Here is a 24,461-nt window from a genome sequence, read left to right as displayed (position 1 = left end):
TACTCAGGGGCAACTCAAACTATTTAATACTGAGGGTAGTTCTGGCTACCTAATACTAAGGGACTCCTGTAGCTACCTATGATGGGCAAGAGAAGTAAGGGAGAAGTGACAGTGGAGCTAGCCAGCACACTTGTGGTGTGGTTTGGCGGGTGTTTGTAGGTCCATGGAGGGCAAAGTCTAAGGTGCCAGGGCATCTGTGCCTATAGGCTCCCATGAGCTAAATCTGGGCATGTATGCGAGTATACTGTACACATGATAAGTGGACACAGTAGAGTGTTGACACACATCCAATTTTAATTGTACAAATTTACCACTTCTATGCAATATGAGGACAAACAGATTATAAAAACTATGAACAGATTGTGTAGGTAAGCTCTCATACTACGTGGAAGTGGTAAAATTGCCCAGTCGCTGGCCAATCAAAATTGAACTCTGCATATGTATAAACTATATAGTACAAAATTGGTAAAAACTTTATATGCAAATATATATAACAATACCATTGCATGACATTTGTTCAAGCTCAGATTGGCTCCGAATAGAGTCTTTAATATTGCGAAAACTCTGCACTCTGCACTGTATTTTGAACTGTGTTTACCAAAAAGATGGAAGTTACTTTGATCAATAGTGTCTACATATAATAGGATTAAGAGATTTAGATATAGTTGTTTTTTCTCACACTACTTGACAAATATAAGTCACCACTTCTTACAAAAGCCTGTGTTGACATTAAGATGCCTTTGCGCTCAGGGTCATGTGTGGTCCACTTGAAGCTTAAAGTAAACTTGGCATTTGTAGCAAACATGCTCCTGTGAAGGTGGGAGGAAGGGTACAGAAGGTAGACATTGCCCATATAGCACTGCAGCACTCTTTATTTTCTGCTGAACCCCAACCAATAAAATGATAGGATACTTGCTCTGGGTTTTTTTTCGTGGAAGGTAAACTTCCCACAATGCAATGCTTGAATACACTTTTTTGTATTCTTCTTTAAAGAAGAGTGACACACAAAGGAAAGACATTTACAACAAATATGCAATGAAGGCTGTTCTAGTATAGTTTCTCTAGTATAGGCCTATTTATTCTTCTATTTATACTTCTAACTTGAGCTAGTCATTATAGCTACAATATAAAACAGAGTCTATCTCGGATTGAAATATTTATTTAAACTTAATATGGAAAAGCAGTTGTTTTATCAATAGTGGGGGAGAGCATGGGGGGGGGGGGTGAATGGTGGGGGATTGAGAAGCACAAGCTAGCACTGGCAGTATCAATCAGATTACTGCTGGAATTTGCTTGGTACTAATTGATACAGGGAAGGAATACAGATAAATGTCCCAGCTCTTCGTTCTATTAGTTCGGAAAAGGACTGGAGGCGCCCGTGGTGGAGGCCCCCGTGGTGTTTAAAAAAATGTCTTAACAGTAATTTGTTTTTTAAACATTAAAGTAAGAAGTTTTTTAAACATACCACGACTTGAATACAATTACTTTAAGGTAGGAGAACATTTATTCTTTCCGCCTTGGTTGTTTTAGTATAGAGTATAATTATATCAATATATTAGCACTTGACACCACCAGCGCCTCCAGTCCTTTTCCAAACTACAAATCACCCCCCCCGCCCACGGGAGTGCTCCTTTGGAAGATCTCCAAGGGTACCTTTTCTATTGGAGCTGCGACTGAGTCTCTGGGCTACGACCAAGTCTTTGACCAGAAGCAAGGCCAAGTGGGGACGGTACTTCCCCATATGTTCGAAGAGTGGTTGCTGGCTAAGCAACCCAATTTTGTGAGTATATATAGCTACACACATCTCCTGGTGACCTGACGATATCACACCAGATCGGGCTACTGGTCCCTCTGTGTCTTTTTTTTCTCACCAAAGATCCACTACTTAGTTTAATTAGGCTGTGTTCCCACTTGAGCGGAGAACGGACTGCCGATTACTGCTGCATGGTTCCTGTGCACAGTTAGCAGACACATTGGGGACTCCATTGGGCTGCAAAATGAGAATCCTCAGCAATAGGGAGAATTATCATTCGTTCATGGAGGACCAATGAAAATTCTCCCTGTTGCTAGGGAGAATTGCTCTATTGCTTCCTATGGAGAACCTGATGCTCCTGCTGGTGCACAGAGGGACCAAGCGGCGCCAATCGATGAAGGAACACATGAGCAGCAGTCGCTTCGGATAGGCGGATGCCGAGCGGACAGTGCAGAGTGCAAAATGGACGTTGCACTTACTGTGTCCATTTTGCATGAGGTGGGAATCGAGCCTTAGTCATCCTGTTCAAATGTTTCTTCTCTCTTTACAAAACCTCCACTCAGGCTGATCAAATTAAGATCCATACTCCAATTGCAGATAGGGCTAACCCTGTTAAGATGATTGGATAACCCCTCTGGCCACTGCACACTAGACACGACATGCACCCCGATAAGTGCTGTGCTGTGTCCCCATGCCTGCCCCCATGCAGGCCCTTCACTCAGACCTCAGACCAGATTCATTCTGTTATCTGAAGAACAAGGCAGCCTTTGCATTCCTCTTATCACACTGTCCCCTTAATGTCCAGGGTGTCACCAGGAACTGGTAGCAATAACAGTTTGATTTTCTTTTCTTCCTATATTTCTCAAAATGAACGTCTATTGGTTTTTCGGAAGGGATTTAACGTACTTCCTGTCTGCACAGGGAGTGTGAAAAGTTCTGCCCACTGAGGTTGTACATGAAATGTAAAAAAAAAATATAGAGGATTAAATTAATTTGCAATAAAAGTTTTGAACTTTAAACCCCCTATGGACCTGACCCATACTAATTTTATGCTATGAAGCATGTGCGGAGGACCATTGCATTGAAAATTTACTTTTGTATAGGTTACGGCCAGAACCCGAGGTTTGGCCACTTCGAGTTCTGGCTGGCCACTTCGGGTTCTGGCCGGCCAATGTGCGAAGTGGCCGCTGCGCTGCGGCCAGTGTTAGAAATGAAATGATTCCTCCTCAGATTAATGTATTTTCCCGCAGTCTCGCTGCGGCCAAATGTATGAAAAGTTAGTTAATTTAATTAAATGAAGCCGGCGGCAATGTAGCAGATGAAGCCGCTGGCTTCAGCTTTCTCTCCTCCCCCTGCCTCTCTCTCTCCTACTGGCAGCCGGCGGGGACGAGAGTTGTTCGTCGTGCCAGGGAAGCAGAGCGGGGAGGCTGCAGACATTGCTTCTGCCAGCACTCGCTCTGCAGGAACGGCAGGATTCCCTGCCGCGACAAACGACTCTCGAGGACACACATGTCCCCGCCAGCTGCCAGTAGGAGAGAGAGAGGCAGGGGGGAGGAGAGAGAGGCAGAGCTGAAGGCGGCGGCTTAATCTGCTACATTGCCGCCGGCTTCATTTTATTAAATTAACTAACTTTTCATACATTTGGCCTTAGCGAGACGGCCGGGAAATACATTAATCTTAACAGGAATCATTTCATTTCTTACATTGGCCGCAGCGCAGCGGCCACTTCGCAAATTGGCCAGCCAGAACGCAAAGTGGCCAAACTTCGGGTTCTGGCCGTAACATATACAAATTGTGATGATGTTTATCAGTGCTAAGCAAGCCATTTTGTAATGTCATGTAATTATTATTTTTTCATTGTGTTTTGCAGCTACAAACATTTAAAACTGTTGGCAGGGAAGGATGCGCCTCCAAAAATCAGTATTTAAAGGTAAGTGGAACGTACCTGGAAATAAGACATATTTCAGGTAGCAATATACTGGTTGAACTCGATGGACGTATGTCTTTTTTCAACCAAAATAACTATGTAACAAAGAGCTAATTTATAGTAAAAAACAACTAACAATGTGCTTCACAGGTATCAACCGGCTTCCTTGGGTCAGTGAACAGTGTCTGAAGGTAAGTATCGGACGGCTCTGTATTCTTATCAGAATATTGTCACTTTTTTGGTCTGAGCTAGGAAGAACAGGATTCCCAGTTTTGCACCAATAACTCATATATTCCTATATAAGTAAGCTGCACAAAGCAGGAGGCATTGCTGTACATCTAGAGCATACATGTCAGAGTTGGCCCACAAAACAATCAGATTTGGTCCACAAGTCTTGTCCACTCTAGACCACTTTGTCCATTGTAGACCACCAGAGAAGCTGTGTTGGGGGTGAAGCCCTAGATCACCAAGGAAGCCATATGGGGGAGGGCGGAAGCACTAGACACCAGGGAACTGTATAGAGGAAGGAAGGAGGACCACTTTACATCAGGGAAATGTATAGGGGAGGTTTGGACACCAGGGAACTGTATAGGGGGGAATGGGGCCACTAAACACCAGTGAACTGTATAGGGGATGGAGGGAGGACCACTAGACACCAGGGAACTTTATAAGGGAGGGGGGTAGCCAATAAACATTGAGCTTGACCTGCAACTTGGTCCAAGTGTTCAATTTCAGCCCACTATTTATTTGAGTTTGACACCCCTGATCTAGAGTAATCTACAACCTTACACACCCATTTGGCACTTTGCGAGCCAGAATGACTAGTTTGCTTCTGCACAATACAGAGTGGCTTGGATGCTTTCCATACACTAAAGGGCATACACAAATATAATTACTAGCATAGAATGGTGATTTACATGTAGAGTTTGCATCCTCTGAGTTAAAGTACACTTGAAGTGAGAAGCACATGGTGACTTTGCTTTTAAACCATAGCAGTTGCCTGGCAGTCCTACTGATCTCTTTGGCTGCAGAAGTGTCTGAATCCCACACCTGAAACAAGCATGCAGCTAATCCAGTCAGAATCCAGTCAGAAACACCTGCTTTGCATGCTTGTTCAGGGTCTGTGGCTAAAAGTATTAGAGAGAGGACCAGCAGCACAGACAGACAATCTGCTTTATTTAAAAATCAATAAATGTGTCAGCCTCCACATTCCTCTGACTTCAGGTGCGCTTAAAGGTACAGAGGCTTTTAAGGATGAACATAATGGAGACATAGCTTTGTTCAACCTCAATAGCTAGTAATGAGCACATTTTGGCCATTTTACACTTCACCAGTATTTTAATGAAAAATAAATATTTTTTCGAGGATGAGATTTTTTTTCTGAAACAGCATTTTTCTGATAATTAGCATTGCCATACAATGCATTGAAGGGAATGGGTGTGAGAAACTGTATTTCCACAACAAAACGCAGACTTGCATGAAAAAAACTTTGAGAAATACTGCAAATCATATTTCCAATATTCATTATTCTCAAAACATATATTCCTATTCCATACACCTATGATGCCAAAAATTCAGAATATTTTTATAAAATCCGCTTTGGCGAGATCAGTTTCAGAGTCAAAAACGCTTTTGCTAGCTCATCCCCATATTCTATTCTATTTCCACCAATTAAATTGGCCAACACCATTGTTGTTAATGGCCCGTGGTCAAGAAGATACAACCCATATGTAACGTAAAGTCAAACTTAAGTGAATGAGATATGATGAGATAAACAACAACATCTATCCTCCTACTCCTAGAAATGACTTTTAGATATCCCACAGTTTTATGTTATGTTTAAATGCTTAGCAAAATTGATTAATGGTTTTGTCTCAGCTCAATGAAACAGTTTGTCCCGTGTCCCAGAAAGCTAAAATATATCAACTATTGACCTTTTTTTTATCTATTCCCTGCTCTCAGAAGCCCAGGCCTCTGCCAGAATTAGTTTACTTACTTACTTTAATTCCTTATCAGTGAGGGACACTAGTCTGACTTGGTCCGACTGGAGAAAAACTGTCAGTTGCATAGCTGAATATTAACACTTTCAGTCAGAGAAAGAAAAACAGCAGCACAGACAGCATATGTATTTGTATGCTAGGCACTGTACATACACGTCTATCTCATCATATAACACAAGTAACTTCCCTTTACGTTTGCAACGCACAAACTACCGTACATTCTATATAGTATTCAACAAATAACAACCTGTCTGTTTTGTGAATGGAATATATCTGAAAAGCACAGCAATGCATCATTGATATGTACCTATATAAAGCAGCTGCCACTTCAAATTACTTCTGTTCAATGAGCACAAAAATGTATCTAATATTAATGTAAAAAAGACATACACTTAAGCAATATATAACATTTTTTAAAGAGCAACTTAAATAGCCCCAAAGCAGCAGATATCTTCCTTTACTGCATAAAAGAATCCCTCTTCCAGTTTGCACAAAGTTGATTTACAAAGTACAGTACAAAGAAAATTGGAACAGTTAAACAGTTGGCCAGAGTGAACCAATCAGAATTCTAGTTTTATTTAACAGGTGAAACCCGATTGGTTGCTCTGGGCAACAACTCCACCAATTTTCTTTTCAGCTGTCTTTGCAAATCAAGCCGGAGGGGCTATCTGCCAGAAAAGCAGAGGAAGAGGTCACGACATCAGTAAGAGTCATGACTTACACAGTGTTAATGTGTTAGTGCACTAAAGCATGCTTAATATCTCTTATAATGCAGTCCCGCTCAATAAAGCAACATACTTGCATTATTCATCTTACGTTTTTAAGTAAGATTCAGCCATGTCACCCCTATTATATACAGTGTAAGCAAGCTATGGTATGTGGTGATCCCTGTTCGAAAAACGTTTTTTGAAACTGATTCCCCAGCTTGTACAGTTGTAAAACAATCCGCTTCACTCATTATCATGCCTCTATTAAAGTGCTGATAATGTGCAAACACTGAGTATGGGAGTATGAGCTAGTGATAGCCCTTTTTTTTTATGTAAACAAAGGCAACAAAAAGCTTGTAGTTTAACACAGATGTAAAATGATAAAAACAGTATTGCAAGTATACTATTAATCAGGACCTTGTGTTAAAGTGATCCTGAGCTGAAGATCGGGTTAAAAATAAGATAGTTACGATAGTTACGCTCCGATTAAAGAGGATCTGTAACTATAGAAAATTCCACTGGGGGGCACTCACCCCAGGAGAGGGAAGCCTCTGGGTCCTAATGGGGCTTCCTTCGTCCTCCTGTGTCCCACGATGGTCTTTTGCTGCCCCTCCGAACAGCAGGCATGTAAATATTTACCTTCCTGGCTCCAGCGCAGGCGCAGCAGCGGCTCCCGGCTCCGAAATAGGCGGTTAAAGCTGTTCCCAGTCGGGTCCGCTCTACTGCACAGGTGCAAGTCTACTGCGTCTGCGTAGTAGAGCGGACCCGACAGAGATCGGCTATTTCCGCCTATTTCCTAGTGGAGAGCTGCAACAGAGCCCCCGCTGGAACAAGGAAAGGTAAATATTGCACAGCCTGACAAATTGTCGGCTGTGCATTCCGTGGGCTGCAGCGAGACCACCGTGGGACGGAGGAGGACGGGGGAAGCCTCGATAGGATCCAGAGGTGAGTACCACCCAGGGGAACAAGTTTTTTTTTTTTATACAGAGTCTCTTTAAGGCTTCCCTTAGTACTCCAATGCCCTCTGTCGCTGAATGCAGCCCCACTCCACATCGGGCCGTGTTCCTCCTCTGTTATGAGTGCAACCGTGCTGTAGCCACACGAGCACAGCCAGGCATGCGCAGTAGCACCGAACCTACGGCTCCGTCTTACTGCGCATGGGCGAGCATGCTTGCGTGGCTACTACGTGGCCACCCTGAATGAAGAGAATGCGTGCAGCCCCAGTATGATTAGCAACATTGCCTTGTGGTTAATATTCCGGGGGGCCACGCACAGCGACGGGGGACATCAGAGCACAGAGGGAAACCTCAATAGCATCCTGAGGCTTCCCTCGTATCTCATTTTGTACCTGAGCTTTAGCTCAGGTACACGTTAAGCTATTTTAAGTACACTAAAGTAAAGTACACTAAAACTTTCAAGCAAACATTTTTGGAATTAAAGCTTAGAATAATAGATTTATGTAAATATATATATATAGATATATAAATAAAATATAGGTAGTTTTTATGTATTGTACTACTACTGAACATTCACCGGAGTAAAATAATTTAAAGATAAAGTAGTAAAATAGTAAAATATCTGGCATTTGGCATTGCCATGTAACGTATCTTAAGGTGGCTACTAACAGTCTAATTTCTAGCGAAAAATCATTCAAGCGATCAGAAATTCAGATGGGATTGGTTGTAAATAATCAATGATGGGCACAATCAATTATGGCCAATTGGATTTTCGTCTAACTAAAATTTGGATTTCTTTGTCAGTTGTGATAGATAGGAAGCAAAGATTAGTTGATTGATGTTGTAGTGAATGATTTCACTTCCAATCAGAATTATCTGATCGCTCGAAAGATTTTCTTCTAGAAATTGGATCGTTAGTGGCCACCTTTAGCAGTACGTCCCGCCTGATGTGAGACAAACAGTAAAATGGTCCCCTGAAATATGGATTGCTGGTTCCTATGTATGACATACTGGGGTTGATTTATCAAGACGGATGCAAACAAAACATGAAAAAGTGGAGAGGTTGACCCAAAAATCGAACCAAAATCTATGTTCTATTTCACAACTGAAACCTAATTGGTCCCACGTACCACTTTTATCTCAGTGTGCTTTGCAGCGGTCTTTCTGAATCACTACTGTCTGCTCTTTACGACATAACTGCTATTGAAAGTCAGGTAAGATATATCTGGCAGTATGTTACATATAGGAAAAAGACGTTAAGTACCTTAGGTCTGTGCCTAATGAACAATGCTAGCTCCTGTGCACATGAGACATAACACAGTAGAACTATGTAGAAAAAGAAAAGTTGATATAGTTAAAAGGTTCAGTCCTGGCAAGTGCCAAATTAATCCAATATTAGTGACTTTCCTATTACTAAGTTCTCAAAAAATGAGAAAAGGCAAAGCAATGATGAGTATGGCTTTAATAAAAGTGTACCTATGATTAAAAAAGTCTAGATTAAAAGATATTATATAGCTATTATTAAAAGGTATATATAGTAATGGACCAGGGTTCTAGCAGTGTCTGCACAAATACTGGCCCTCTTTTGTCTTTCTTAATCTGTTATGAATCTTCCAAGAGATTATCTGCACTACTATAATACTCAGGCCCATTCAGCAAACAAAATCTGATTGGATGCCAGGGAAGTTCTGGCAAAGTGAGTAGAGAGGCTTAAAGCACAACTAAACCCAACACTGAAGTTCATTCTTAAAGCTCATACAGTATGTTCTTTACTGTAAATTGTAAAGTATAACTTTGGTAAACAAGTTATTTTCAAGTTTCAAATTATGTTTTGTGAAGCTGTGCAGCTAAAGAAACAAATGTACAAAATATTTCTATGCTCTACCGCTGTCACTGCCCTCTGACACCACCTTCAGCCATATGCTTTTACTGTATTGCTGGAAGTGTAGTCTGGCCCTATTTGTTATGCAAATTCGTACGTGTTTGTATGCAAATTTTAATGCAAAAACACGTTAAAATTTGCATCTGTTTGTAAGTATGCAAATTTAACCATGTCAGTGCCTGTGTGCTTTTACATTGATTTTAAGCAAAAACGTATGTGAATTTGTATGGAGAATTCGCATAGTGAAGACGCAAGCGAATTTCCTATTAAATACATTACAGGCAAATCGCACACTGGCCTTGCGGTGTGTGAATTCTGATGGCTCTGCTGTGCAGATTTTTTCTGCACAGTCCACTGCACAGAATTTCTGACAAGTGGAAACAGGCCCATTGATTTATATTGGTTATGTGAATCTGCATGCAGAAAACGCATGCAGATTCGCTCTAGTGGAAACAGGCCCTTACTGATCCATTCACCAGCTAAATCTACAGAAGGCAAGAAGAAAGTTGTACTCCAAATTGACAAGTCCATTTGACTCATGAAATGATGTTATCACCAATCTGTTTGCTATTAGTATTTGCCTTGTTCAAGTTTGGGTTTAGTTGGTCTTTAAAGAGGCATTTTATTTTTACATTTAATGAAATAAAGTCAGATTTGTGAAATGAATGTTTAGTTTTGTTTGGCTGCATGCATTACGGTAAGTTAAAGCAGTGTGTCATAGATGAGATATAGGGGTTAAACTGAATATCTGGATTTGTAAAGGATTGGTGATGAAGCAAACTACATATTTATTTTAAGATAGATAAACACTTTTATCCACTTTACCCTATCAGACCTGATAATATAACTTTAGGGTAAAAAGAAAGAGCTACCTGCAACAGAACTGCTAAACTGTACATTTTGACAAAAGCATAGTAATAGTAATTTGACAGGAGATGTGTTAGTAAACTAACCACATATTTTGTTTCACAAACCTGTATTTACTTCATTAAGCATGAGAAAGTGCAGGCTTCACTGCAAGATAATGACAGCTTTTAAGCTATGACCTACAAGATGAATGATGTCAATAAACTGATATCAGTTTCGTAAGCTATACTACATAGGTATACACGCTTTACCCAGATAGGCCTAGACAATTAACTTTCAGTTTTCTCATCAAATTTAGCTTTCGGTTTGTATACATCTGCAGGAGAAAAGAAAAAGTGCATGTGCAAATAAATTAATACTACATTTAAAAAAAAATGTAGTTCAGGCACAATTTTAAAGGCATTTAAAAGAACATTTTTATATGTAAAATATGCATAAAAAGAAGAGAAAAAGATTTGCATTACCCATTCATGTTCCTTCTCAGCGACCTTCAGCTGCCTGCTCACTTTCTCCACCTCTAAATTTCAGTCTGCATCCATGGCAGGCTGTTAGTCAGTGGGTATGCATAACCTCAGTTGACAAAGCAATCGCCACACTCTCATGCACATGTGACTACAGCAGCGCAAGGTTAGGGGCTTATGGCCGAGTGCGTGACCTCTGATTAGTCGGTTCTCAGGCTTTTTATCCTATATCAGATATGTGTCCAATCATAGATATGCTCATTAAATGTGTAGTATGCAGATGCATCCCCCAATAGCATAGGGACCTCTCTAGGAAATTGGCCTTGACGCCGGCAGAGGGGCTTAACTTATATGCCTATTGGATATGTGACACCAACAATCTCATTTATTTTGGGGTGTTGTGTTATGCTATGTACACACAATGCAATTTTCTGACAGATTTTTCTGCCAGATCAATTATTTCCAACATGTCCGATCTGATTTCCGATCCATTTTCCGATCGATTTTGCACTGAAATTAACAGAAAATCAATCAGAAATCAGATTGGATATGTTGGAAATAATCGATCTGGCAGTAAATCTGCCAGAAAATCTCATTGTGTGTATCAGGCAGGTATGAGCAGGCAGTAGTCAGTGGCTGAAGATCTACACATTGATGAAGCAGGAAGTTTTGCTTTACAAATCTTTTTGGTATGAATCAGTAATTCAAAATAATGTTCTATTAGATGCATATAAAAATTGTGCCTGTACTGAGGCTTTAAAAATGACTCAAAGTCACACAGTGAAAAAAGACATTAGCTGATGACCTTACTACTTTATACAATGGTAATTGGCATTTTGTAGCCTCCATTTCAATGTCAAGATGATTACTTTTGAGCAACTGCCTGGAACTGAACCTTTTTTTTTTTTTAACCAAACTGCAGCAAGAGTTAAGTCCAGAAATGATGCCTTGAAACCACCTCACATATTAAAAATGAATGCTTACAGTTTTGTTCATGGTCTGCCCCACCACACATCCAGTAGCTTCCGAAATCTGACTTCCGGGAGTAGCTGAAGACACCTCGCTGAAGCTTCCTAGGCTTGGCTGAAGATCCGCTATGTCCATTGCAGGTGAAGCAGAAGAAGAACTTTCAATCTGCTGAGGAGGCTCTTGTGGGTATCCTGACATACTTGTTGGTGGCACTTGTTGATGAAACATAGAATTGTGTGGCACTGAATCTGGGGGCGCAAAGGGCTGAGAGAACGTGCCTCCCACATTAGAAAATGTTTGGCCGGGCATATTTTGAAGAAACATCCCACTGTTGTTGTTGGATCCAGGGTATACATAAGGAGACTGACCCTGAAACTCCTTTACTGGACTTTGAGGTTGAGAATAACTTGTTGGATACATCAAAGGAGACATTTGTTGTGAAAACATGTTTCCTCCGTGAGACATTCCTTGTGGTTGTGTCGTAGCCGTCACAGCTCCTGGTAGTAAAGTCTGAGCCATGCTCATAGCTAAAGATAAGACATTTGCCAAAGAAAACATGGGAGCTGTTGGAGACCACTGGGTGGCTGGTGGGACATTAGATGCAAAAGCATTATTCATAGTTTGTGGCACCATTCCACTGTGCAACATATGCTGCAAGGCATTTCCATGATTAACTGGAGGATTCATCATATCGGGAAACATAGTATTTGGAGTACTCATGTGTCCCGCTGAAGATGAAGGCATCATGTGTGGTGGTAGGGAGGAAAGGTAGCTGCTGTTCTGCATGGAACTGTAAGCTGTTGGTGGAAACGTATGGGAAGATGGCATGGAATAGTTTGTTGAGAAGGGTACAGTGGGACTAGAGGGGGTTTCAAAAGAAGGCCAAGTTCTACTGCCAGCCACTGGGGAACCTACAAGGGAGACAAACAACAACCACAAATTAAGATTAAAGAACATTAAAAGTAAAGTGAAACTGAAACTAATCTAACAATGATATTAAAAGCCGCCTTGAACTGTAGCAAACAAACATTATACAAATCACAAAAGAACAATTTATATCTAATATTATGCCACTGAATGTAAATTCAAACCTTGCAAAGTTATTAAATGTCAATACTGGTTCAAAAAGGAGGTAAACAGAAGATAACTCAAAAGAAAAAGTGAATTGTATAATGGCCATGGTGGTTTATTATGTGTGCACAGTATGCCTGCATGCATGCGTGCGTGATTAAGCTTTCCTTAAAGTGAACTTTAAGTGAAAATAAGCTGATGACATAAACAATTGTACCTCTTCTCTTAGGGCTGGTTCACACCAGAGCGGATGCAAAATGGAAATGGTAAGCACATCCACTAGGCCAATGCGTTATGTCCATTTTGCAACCTCTTGCAATGAAGCCCCATCCGCACGTCTGCATCGCTGCTCACCTGTCCTGCCGCCACTGCTCAGTCCATCCATATTCAGCCCGGAGGCTCGCAGGAGCATCGGGCTCTTCATAGGAAGCAATAGACCAATTCTCCCTAGCAACAGGGAGAACTTTCATTGGTCCACCATGAACCAATGAGAATTCTCCCTCTTGCTGAGGAATACCGTTGGTCTTTTGCAGCCCAGTGGAGTTCCCCATGTTCTGCCCAGCACAGGGCTGTGTAGTAGGGACGGAGTGGACCAATCAGGAGTGAAATACAACAGTAGCAGCAGCAGGATAATATAAGTGTGTGGCAGCAATGCAGGCCGTGGACCCTGATGGTGGGAACAGAGTTTAAAAATTGGGCTTTTATCTGAGCAAATAAGGCAGTCAAACAGCAGTCAAATTCAAAAGTCAAAGCAGTCAAATTAAAAAAAACAGAAAAGTAAATAGAAGCCAAAAGACTTTTATTTGAAAATACTGCCAATAACATGAGTTATCTTTAAGGTTCAAGTAGCAATTATTTATTTTGTTTTGATGTTGAATGATAAATTAAATAATGCTACACACGTGATAAATTATCTCATACATTTATTTTCAGATCAGATTTGCTTTAAGGTACATTTCAGTACACTAATAATATTTTGTTTTCTAATACCTACTCTCCCAAATGGCTCAGATCAGTCTGTTTTTCACATACTATGAGGCTAAGTTCACAGTTGACGTTGCATTTTTGGTGCGACGTTAAGGTCGCACCGCAGGTAGTAACGCAACGCAAAAGCATAATGTGTCAGTACACGTTATGCTATATTGCATTGCGTTTAGCTGTCATTTCAATGCCACCTTAACGTCGCATCAAATGCGCCGTTATCGTGGCGTCCTGATGCGCCCAAAATGGCGCATGCGTTAGTTTTTTCTATTAAAAACAAAATCCACTGAGCATGTGCAAACACAGTAACGCAGCCCATAACGTGCCAAACGCACTGCAAGCACAACTTTCACAGAACGTGCTGCATTACACTATAACGCAACGCATGCACTGTGAATGTAGCATTGACTTTGCATTGCAGTGCGATTGTACACGTTAGAAAGGGCTATAACGTGCGACTTTAACGTCACACTGTGAACCTACTCTCAACTGTAAGACATATGCTTAAGCCACCATCACTTGTGCAAAATGTTATTAGATAACAGGTTTTCATTTCAAAGAGGAACCGTAACCAAGAATTGAACTTCATCCCAATCAGTAGCTGGTACCCCCTTTCCCATGAACAATCTATTCCTTTTCTCAAACGGATCATCAGGGGGCTCTGTATGGCTGATTTTGTGGTGAAATCCCTCCCGCAGTGTGATGTCAGCGCCTCACAGCTCTGAGGTCCTGACATCACACTGTGGGAGCCTTGTTGCATTGTGGGACAGCTGTTTCCAACTGCCAAAAAAATAAAGCAAGCAGCATCTCCTTCCAGTGACATCACCTGCCAGCAGTTAAAATGTCACCATGTGATAAATGTCTGAATGTAAATCAGGGAAAGGAAATATTTTATATTGGACAAACACTGACTAAATCATTTATACATAATTATTGTAAAAATTAAAAATTAAATTGTAAAAATGAAGCACTTTTTTTATTACATTATTTTTACTGGAATTCCTCTTTAATTCAGGCTAGCAGCTTAGTGGTCCTTGGTATATATACAAGCTGCAGCGATGGGAGACACAGTACATAAGACAGATACGGGCAGGCATGGTCTCCTGTTGTCTGTAAAGGCCCATACACACGGCGTACAAAGGTCTGTCACACGACAGTTCATTGGTGTATATGCTGTGAGCGACAACCACAGTCTGCAGACAAGGTCTAGTCCAAGCGATAAAACTGTTTAATCGCTGGAGGCTTTTGTCGCGCAAACCGTCGCATAGTCTGTTGTTGTCTTGCTGTGTGTACGAAAGTCTTCTAAGACAGCAGAGTCGCTACCAACAGACGTCTGAGGAAACATCCAGCGGAGAGTCGTCACTACGTAGTCCGTGGCAGACAGCTTCTGCCGTATCTTCATCTTGCTTGTTGTCGCGTGTGTACAATTGTCGCGAGCTCGAATTGATGCTTCTAAACGTATGCTGTTGTCTTCTCTGTTTGTCACTACAGACAAATGTATGCCGTGTGTAATAGCCTTTAGTGTAGAAGCAGAGTTTCTTCCAGCTGGATAGTTTCATTACATCTAATGTCAGTCTAATTAGGGGTAGACATGCAGGTTCCTGCTGTTGCTACAACAAGGTGATCTTCAAGCATTAAATGTTCCCTTTCTATGTACAGTACATATTTGTCATATTGCTGCTAGCCTGATTTGTGACTGGGTGGACAGAAGTCGCAGAACTGGAAGTCCTCTCGCTTCCAGCCAGACATACCAATTCTCAAGCAAAGTGTGCAAGTTTACACATGGCTGTCCCTGTGTTCAAACAAGAAGGGGCAATTACAGATTGTTAGCAGCCCTAAAGACATTTTAGAATTACCTTAACTATGTTTGATTTATGAAGCTGCTTGGCTTAAAGATAATCCCACGAGACAGGAGTCACAATGCGATATGGAGTAAAAAAACACCTTAAATACTTAAATGTTTGCCGATGTCTTTCTCCTTTCCCTGGATGTTTGGAGCGTACACATCCATTACACCTGATAGTCTTCCCAATGATTGTGATAATTATTCGACCTAGTGGTCCTGTTTTCCTATAGTTGGTTTAGATATTGCACCCACAGGATGACTTAGTTATCCACTACACGTTTAGGTAGCCTCACGTACAGACATCAAGACTTGGACTAGCTCCACACTATGTCAGGTTTGCAACAGCAGATTTAAAAAAGTAGTTCAAGAATGGACTTGTGTTCTGCTATCACAGTATGTTCAAAATGGACATGTGTGAACGGATCATATAGATAACTTAGGATCCATCCATGGTCCAATTTCGGTTCTTGAGTGAACCTAGCCATAGATGTCTTCATTAAATACCTCAAGGCAAAGAGTAACGTATATCTTTGAATATAAGTCAACCTCATGTTTAAGTCGATCCCAAGATATGACCCTCTCAAGCTGTAATTTATTGACTCAAGTATAAGTCTATCCAGCAAAATTAATGGCTGCACTTGAGGTCCATGAGGAGTTAACAGCTGCATTTGTGGACCAGGAGGGGTCAACATCTTCACTGCATAAAGTATTGCAGCCATTAACCCCTCCTGGCTTGGCTATGAGTCAGAAATGTAGGTCTGACTTGTGTACAAGTCAACCCCTGTACTTTTATTTAAAAAGTCAGACCTAAATTTCTAGACTTATACTCGAGTACATACAGTAATAATGATGTGAAAAAATCCACCAGTAAACTACACTTCACTGATTCAACAGAAGTACTGTAATCTGGTTTACTCCAATTGTTCGCATCTTCCTTTCTCTTTGCATAACTTTGGTGTAGGTCAAACAACTGCATCAAGGGGCAGAAGCTGTATGGGCCCAATTTAGACTCATGGGCCCATATGCAATTAACCTTTTCTCCTGAGTTTTCTCCTATGTAATATTTTCACAACTTTCATAAAATGGCTTTTAAACCACCAGGAAGCAAGAAAGTACTCAAAATAATTTTGATGGTACTTTTTCACCAACTTTTTGGTATTTTTTCAATTGTAAAATTCTGAAAAGTTAGTTTAAAGAGAAGATGAAAAATATCTCCTAGGAGATAAGTCAGGTGAAAAAGTTAATTGCATATGGGCCCTGATCTTTGATGAAGAGGGCTTGGAAGTCTTAAGTCATGTCAGCTATTTTTTATAAGTTTCCAGTAATCTCTACCACTCCAGGACAAACAGGAAGCAGGGGTCACTGATCAACAACATTGTCATGCCATGTAGAAAAGTATAGGAGCCATTGCCTTACAGTAAAGGTCTTCTACACCTGTTCTTTCTAACCATTTGTCTTCATATAAAGAATAACAAACTGGAATTTGACATCATTGGTAAGGCTCACTCATTCTTCTTTTGTTACAGCTGATACAAATCCTGCAATAAATCTGCAGTGTGCGTACGTCATGCTTTCATGGAAGCAGACATAGGGTTAACATCCTGTCTTTACATATTAGCTGCTCTGCCGAGGCAGGTAGCGGACACAGTTGAGAGATCAAATTACAACTTGTGATTAGTCACAGATGAGGGGGGGTTAGACAGGCTAAACTCTCTAAATAAATACAGAGTGTGTTTGTCTCTGTTTTCCTTCAGTCCTGTGCAAGAGTTCAGGTCCACTTTAACATGTTAACGTTGGAGACATAGCCAGCACCTGCTAGAGAGGTCTAAAGGAACACTGTATGTACACTATGTCCTACACCTGCTGATCATGAGTCATTTCAGCCTGAAGAATGTCCTGGACAGATGAGCAGGTGACTGAAATGAACAATGGTAGTGTGCACAAATCATGCACACAGCAACACTCTCCAGGTTCAGGTTGTAAATTAACTTTACAAAGAGCTGTGTTTATCAAATAACAAGGAAATAGGAAAAAAAGGGGAAAGAAAACATAAGAAGACACAACAATCATGACCCATACATAAATAGTAGTAAAGCAGTTCATCAGCAGTATATATGTCTCATACAACATATAACAGCACTGAAAGAGCAGCTCTGATGTGTAAAGGCAAGAAGCTAGGAGGGAAAAAAAAGTACAAAACAGTTCTTGATTGGCTGCTGTGTACTGCTTTGTTCGTACTGTTCTTGATTGCTGTCGTCACTTAGTACACTGCTGTTTCCCCTAATCACAGTGACCATGTCAGTGAGGCAAGAAGGAAGGTTATATCTCCTCAACAAGAACCCAGGCAGCACTGAAGTACCGCTATAGGTTCATACTGTACTAAACTAGAGAAAGAACATTTTTGATGAAGTTTGAAAGGAGTTTGTATTTAAAAAGGAAAAAAAAAGGCAAAGCATTTCCTTACCGGACTTTAACTAATGGGGAGATCACTATTTACAGTTTAATTACTCCCCCCCCCCCCCCCTCAATTGCCCCTGGAGAGCGATCGGTACAAGGCATAGAGCTGTGGTATGGATTAGATTGTGCGTGAATCTGAGGGACAAGTGAAGCGACAAAGCTGTCACTTTTGTTTACATCTAATTATCGCCCCGTAGCTCTGATCACAAGCCTTACCGCTGGGGCCACCTCTATCCCCCTGCAGGGAAAGGCGCTTGATTGTGCGCTCGTTCCCTGCAAATCTGGTGCATTGCGAGATGACGCAATCCTGCATTAGGGGGTCCTAGGGGAGCTAATCTGCGGCCACAATTCTGAGTTGGGCGGTCGCAGAGTGGTTAAATATATATGTCAGCCTCCATATCCCTCTCACCCAGGGCCGGGCCGAGGTATAGGCTGGAGAGGCTCCAGCCTCAGGGCGCAGTGTGGGAGGGGGCGCACAATTCATCCAGCTGTCATTCCTAATTGTGTTTGAAGCAGAAAGAAATAAGAAAAGGGGATACATGGCAGTGACTGCAAGCCAGATAACTAGATATTAAGGTGTTGGGGAGGTTGTGGGCCCTGAGGTGCCTCTTAGTCTAATAGCAATCAGTGTGTGACGGCTGGGGTGGGAGGGATGGAGGGGCGCACTTTGGTGTCTCAGCCTTGGGTGCTGGAGGACCGTGTCCCTGCTCTGCTCTCACCTCAGGTTCCCTTTAATTGTAATCTGTATTTGTTAGTGCTGTCTTTATATTAATGCTAATTAATACAACAACATATAATTGTCTTTGCAAACCTTACATAAACCCAGAGCTTATTCAGTACACTGGGAGAAATTCAACTCACAGAGCAGAAAAAACTAAGTTCAAACACATGGCACACAAGTATTCTTCTTGGTGAAATTTTTACATTATAAATACAAATGCCTTTTAAGCGACCAACAAACATTAAAATAAAATCATTTTCATAGTACTTTTTCATCTACTGTTTGGCACGTTTTCAATTGCAGAGTGCTGAAAAGGAATTTTAAACAAAAGATGAAAAATGATCTCCTAAGAGAAAACTTAGAAGAAGTGAATTGGAGCAGGCCCACTTTCTTTTACAGGAATGAGAACCCACTAGAACACAGGGGTTCTGTGGAGTCGTGTAATGAACATAGACAGACACTTACCTGGGGATTCTACCAGGCCTCTGTAGCTGTAATGTCTCACGCCGTCCTCCTCCGATCACTCCTTCCCCGCTGCCGATCAAGGTCTAAGTACGCGTGCGCGCTCCTGCTCGCACCTCCGGTAGCTTACTGCGCAGGCGCAGTACAAGAAAACCTCGTACTGTGTAGTAAGCTCCTGGAGATGGGAACGCTCATTATTTGTCTTGTTAGATGAATAATTGCCCAATTTGCCCAGTGCCGGTGGCAGGGAACGAGTGATTGGAGGAGTACGGCGCAGGACATTACAGCTAGAGGGGGCTGATAGAAGCCTCAGGTAAGTGTCTGTTTATGTTTATTATGGGACTCCACAGAACCCCTTTAAAGAGACAATGAAGCGAGAATAATTCTCGCTTCAGGGGCACGTGTGCCCCTGCTACAACGCCGCTATCCCGCGGCTAAATGGGGGTCCCTTCACCCCCAACCCCCCCCCGCGCAAAATCAACGACCAAATTGGTCGTAGATTTTGCTGCTCCTAGAAGCAGGGCTAACGGCTGCAGCCCTGCCTCCAGTCGCGTCTATCAGCGGCGCATCGCCGCCTCTCCCCCGCCCCTCTCAGTGAAGGAAGACTGAGAGTGGCGGGGGAGAGGCGGAGATACGCGCTGACAGACACGCGTGGAGCAGGGCTGCGGCGGTTAGCCCTGCCTCAATCCGGAAGAGATCCCCCGCTGCTCGGAGGGGATTTCGGGGGGTAAGGGACCCTCGTTTAGCCGCAGGATAGCGGCGGTTTAGCAGGTGCACACATGCTCCTGCTAACTATGAGCTCTGAAGCGAGATTTATTCTCGCTTCAGAGTCTCTTTAAATCAATAGCGACCTCGCTAAAAGCTCTGCCAATGTAAATAAATGCAACAAATTCCACAGTAGCGATTGCGATTAGCAAAATCGCATTCGCAAGACATGCAGCATTTTGGAAGCATTTCAATGTAAAGTAAATAACTATGTAAAGTATATAAGCGCTGGCAAACCGCTCATGAATCACTACACATAGCGATTTGTGTGTGATTTTAAATTACTGCAAACTGTAAAAAAATAATAATTTGAAACCAAATAATGTGGACCAATCAGAATTGAAATCACTAATTACAAATCATTAGCAAAATCGTTGGCAAAAAGCTTACACTTTTTTTAAATCGCTACCAAAATCGCCGGAAAATGCTCAAGAAATCACTTACAAAATGCTCATTAAAAATGCTAGCTGTTGCGATAGCGATTTGAGACTTGTAGTAGGTTCCAGGCCTAAGGGATGCTTTACCAACAACATTGTTAAAAGTATATTTTATTAAAAAATGCTGACTTAAAAATTGTACATTTTGTTTATGAAAAGCTTCATTAAAGCGGACCCAAACCAAACATTTTTTTTAATTAAAAATATTTAGTTGCACCACTCTGACACATACAAAGATAAATACACACTCCTTCAAGCCTATGAGCATTTCAGTGCATGCTTTTCACCCTTCTCTTTTCATAACTAGGATTATACTGGGGGCAGCCATTAGCAATTCCTCCATTGCCGGACACCACCTACTTCTCCAGTTTGCCGTATTTTGTCCCGGCAATTTGAAAGGAAGGGAGGGGTTCCTCCAATAAATGTAAAATATTTTATATTTGTCATCATGCAGCTGAAAAAAGGCTGCTATTTATTATTATAATTTAGAAAATAGATTTTATTTCTGAAATCTTATATTTTTAATTTGGGTCCACTTTAAACTGTAATGCCTTGTTGTTAAAAATGGAATAACGCATCAGCATTACGCAAGATATTCTGTAACTCACTGCTAATATACAGTATTTCATTTTAAACCTAGTTCTGATTTTCTAAAACTGCCATAAAGTTCAAATATGACCTTTTTGCAGCCCCAACGCGCCATGGCAACAGTACAACGCATGCAAAATAGCACTGATTTCCCATTTTCCCATGTGAGGAACTGGCTGCAACGAGCAGGAAGATGACAGTCCTCGTAAATCATAGAAAACAATTTCTATTAAATGTCTATTAGAGAAACCCGTGCCTGAGATAAAGTTTTTATCTCAAAAATGGAGATTTATTTAAAAACATTCGCTCTGTAAGTGCCCGATAAATTTAGCAGGTTAAATTGGCCTTGAAATGGTTGGATAGTGTTTTGGTTAAGGGCTCTGCCTCTGACACAAGAGACTCCCTAACACGGCTACTGCCTATTATAGAGCGTGCCCTAGTGGCTGCAGCTCTGGTGCTTTGAGTCCACCAGGGGAAAAGCGTGATATAAATGTTATTTGTCTTGTCAAGATATTGTGCTGACCTTTATAATAGGTAACTGAGGCTGATTTATCATAACAGTAGTAAAGTAAACTCTAAGAAAAGTGAATAATTTGCCCAGAGCAACCAAAAACACTTAAAAGGCACCTGAACTGGCAATAAATGTATAAATTACACATGCCAGCATGCGTAGTATGGGATACATATCTGTGCATAGTTTTGGATGGGGTCACCCCCTGATGACGGGGGAAGGCCGAAATCTGGTCGGGAAAGGGGAACGGGCAATCTCAATACCGATTGATGGTATTTCTGGTACCCATTGATGTGCACTTTACTGGGAGTGAGTGCAATATTGTAATGCAGATTTATGCAAAGGGGTCCAGTGTGCATGGGCTCGCAATGTGAGTTTGAGTTCCCATTTTATTTATGTGTTATAAAGTGAGCCTGAGTCTGGTCTTCATATTTATGATGGTGGTCACCTGTTTCTATTTGAGCACTGGGTGATTGCAGGCTATACAGAGGCTGGCACATAGACAGACAGCACTGAGGAACTTACATTGTTGTGCTAATTATTCGGGCTCTCAGGCAGTGAGTTGAGTGCCTGGTGCGGTAATAGTAGCCGTTTGGTTACTACGATCAAAACTATTAGAGGAGCCGATCGTCTATTGTGTAGATGATTGGTTATGAATAACGGTAGTTTGTGTGCCAGGGTTGGGTTAGCTCTACTCGTCCTGCCCTGAGCCCCTGCAGGTTCGTATGCAACTCTGATAAGGCACGTTAATTTTGATAAGGCGTGTTAACTTTGATAAAGCATGCTATTTGTCTTAGTAAATCAAGCCCATCGAGTTCAACCAGAAGATAAAGTACAACACCAGCCTGCACTCTGACATATCCCTGTTGATCCAGAGGAAGGCGAAAAACCCTTAGAAGGCATGGTCCAATTAGCCCCAGAAGGGAAAAAATGTCCTTCCCGACTATATATGGCAATCAGATAAAATCCCTAGATCAACACCACCGGTCATTACCTAGTAATTATAGTCATGGATGGTGGTGCAACTAAGGGGATCCCATCCAAACCAATGGACAGGTAAGTATAGGTACACCATACTTAACATGCTGGTGTGTGTAGTTGATAGATTAATTGTCAGTTCAGGTGCCCTTTAAACTGTTGAATGAAATAAAGATTCTGATAGGGTGATTCAAACAACTTCTCCAGTTTTGCTACTGTTTTCTTTGCACCTGATTTTATAAATGTGACAGTAACAGAAGACCCACGGGAAAATCAATCCAGAAGATATTCTAATTACAACAGAGCATTTTCACATTAGAACTTAACAAGCTAGACCAGGCATGGACAAACTTGGCCCTTCAGCTGTTGAGGAACTACAATGCATTGCAGGAGTCTGACAGCCACAGCCATGACTCATAAAGGCAAATGCATTGTAGGATTTGTAGTTCCTTAACAGCTGGAGGGCCAAGTTTGCCCATGTCTGAGCTAGACCCTATTCAAGCTCATGGTTACTCTTATGAGTTTCTTCAATGTTTTCTACAGCATACATAATGAGATGTGGTATACCTATAGACATGGATGGCAGGAGGGATTTGGGCCGAAGATCTGGTGCGCTCAGAACAGGCCCAGTCGCACCAAAGACATCATTGTCCAGCACAGGGCTGCCCTGGTAGAAGTTAGTTGGAGAGCCAATTCCTTTGTTCGGACTTGTAGAGACCAAATCTTAAAAAAAGAAATTAAACGCGTTCAATTGAAAAAATTAACTTTGACAGACTAGTATACTGATAAAAATTAGTATGCAGTAGATCTCCCTAAGACTGTTTCTTATATAGAATAGACTTTGTACAGTATCACTGGAAATACAGAAAGAAGAATTTAACCTGAATGACAAACAGGGGTGCTTGGATGCCCTTTTTCAAAATCTGAATTGACCCGGATCCGGATACCCAGATATCCGATCCGGATCGGATATCCGATTTCAAAAATTTCCAATCCGAATCGGATATCCGACCCTAGTATCCGGGATATCCGGATAGAAAAGCCGGAAGTGGCCTTTAAATTGCTTTAAAAACGTTTTTAGGGTATATGAGGCATGTAGCGTCATTATTTTGTAAAGGGGAACACTGATGATGTGGGAACTTAAAATCCCCCCCCCCCAAAAAAAAATGGCTGTCAATTAACATTAGGCCTAGGTTCCAGAGAGCGGTCGTGCAGCCCACAGTGTGTCCAAAGTTCAAGCGCACAACCTGGGACATGACAGTTTTCAGCCAAAACACCTCCAAAAAATTACACAGCAATTGTGTTTTGGGTTAAATAGAGGTGGCATCAGTGGCCTGTGGCACCTGGCCTGGCGGTGGGAGCTGCATAGGCAGCAGGAGCAGGGCAATGCAGCAGCAGCAGGTGTAATGTGTGCCAGGAGCATGCCGGACGTGGCACATGGCAATTGGCACGTGTCACTTGCCACGTGTCACTTGCCAAGTGACACGTGACACATGGAAAATGCCACGTGACACTTGGCAAGTGCCACGTGGCAAGTGCCACGTGCCAAGTGCCAAGTGACAGTCAGACAGCAGAGGAGAAGACACTAGTGCACACTAACTGTCACACTGGCACAAATGACATCAAGCTAATTAATGATTTAACAATAGTGTAGTTATAATGAAGGGGTTAATCACTGAACAGCTTTCGGTTTATCACTGTGTACAGCCCTTGCTAGGCCAGCAGCACTGGAGCACACACTCTGTCATACAATTACATCAATCAAGATAATTAACGATTTAACAATAGTCTAGTGATAGTAGTGAAGGGGTTAATCACTGAACAGCTTATCACTGTGTACAGCCCTTGCTAGGCCCAGCAGCACTGGAGCACACACTCTGACTGTCACACTATGACATCAATCAAGCTAATTAACGACTTAACAATAGTGTAGTGATAGTAGTGAAGTGGTTAATCACTGAACAGCTTTAGGTTTATAACTGTGTACAGTCCTTGTTAGGCCACCAGCACTGGAGCATGTCTCTCAGTGAGCATTCAGCAAGCTAAGATGATATGTCTCATCATGGCAGCCCTCCTTATTATACAGGGGGGCTGGCCAGTGTTCCTTTCTATGATTGGGTGC

At 41.7% G+C, this 24,461-nt stretch overlaps 1 protein-coding gene across 2 annotated transcripts in view; it reads right to left on the bottom strand.

Moving 5' to 3' along the window:
* WNK4 (WNK lysine deficient protein kinase 4) overlaps positions 1-24,461 on the bottom strand; it is a 331,918-nt gene that overhangs the window by 45,203 nt on the left and 262,254 nt on the right. Inside the window, exons 14-15 of one of the 2 annotated variants that reach the window (XM_068261897.1) lie at positions 22,907-23,062; positions 11,538-12,433 (exon numbers count right to left, since the gene is read on the bottom strand). In XM_068261897.1, the coding sequence (XP_068117998.1) occupies positions 11,538-12,433; positions 22,907-23,062 (1,052 nt within the window). The remainder of the gene's footprint in view (positions 1-11,537; positions 12,434-22,906; positions 23,063-24,461) is intronic. The other variant, XM_068261898.1, reaches the window with a different exon arrangement.

This window comes from Hyperolius riggenbachi, chromosome 12 (assembly GCF_040937935.1).
Source record: "Hyperolius riggenbachi isolate aHypRig1 chromosome 12, aHypRig1.pri, whole genome shotgun sequence".
NCBI classification, from domain to species: domain Eukaryota; kingdom Metazoa; phylum Chordata; class Amphibia; order Anura; family Hyperoliidae; genus Hyperolius; species Hyperolius riggenbachi.
The sequence above is the reverse complement of the archived record's forward strand: the minus strand, read 5'-3'. Positions and strand labels throughout refer to the sequence as shown.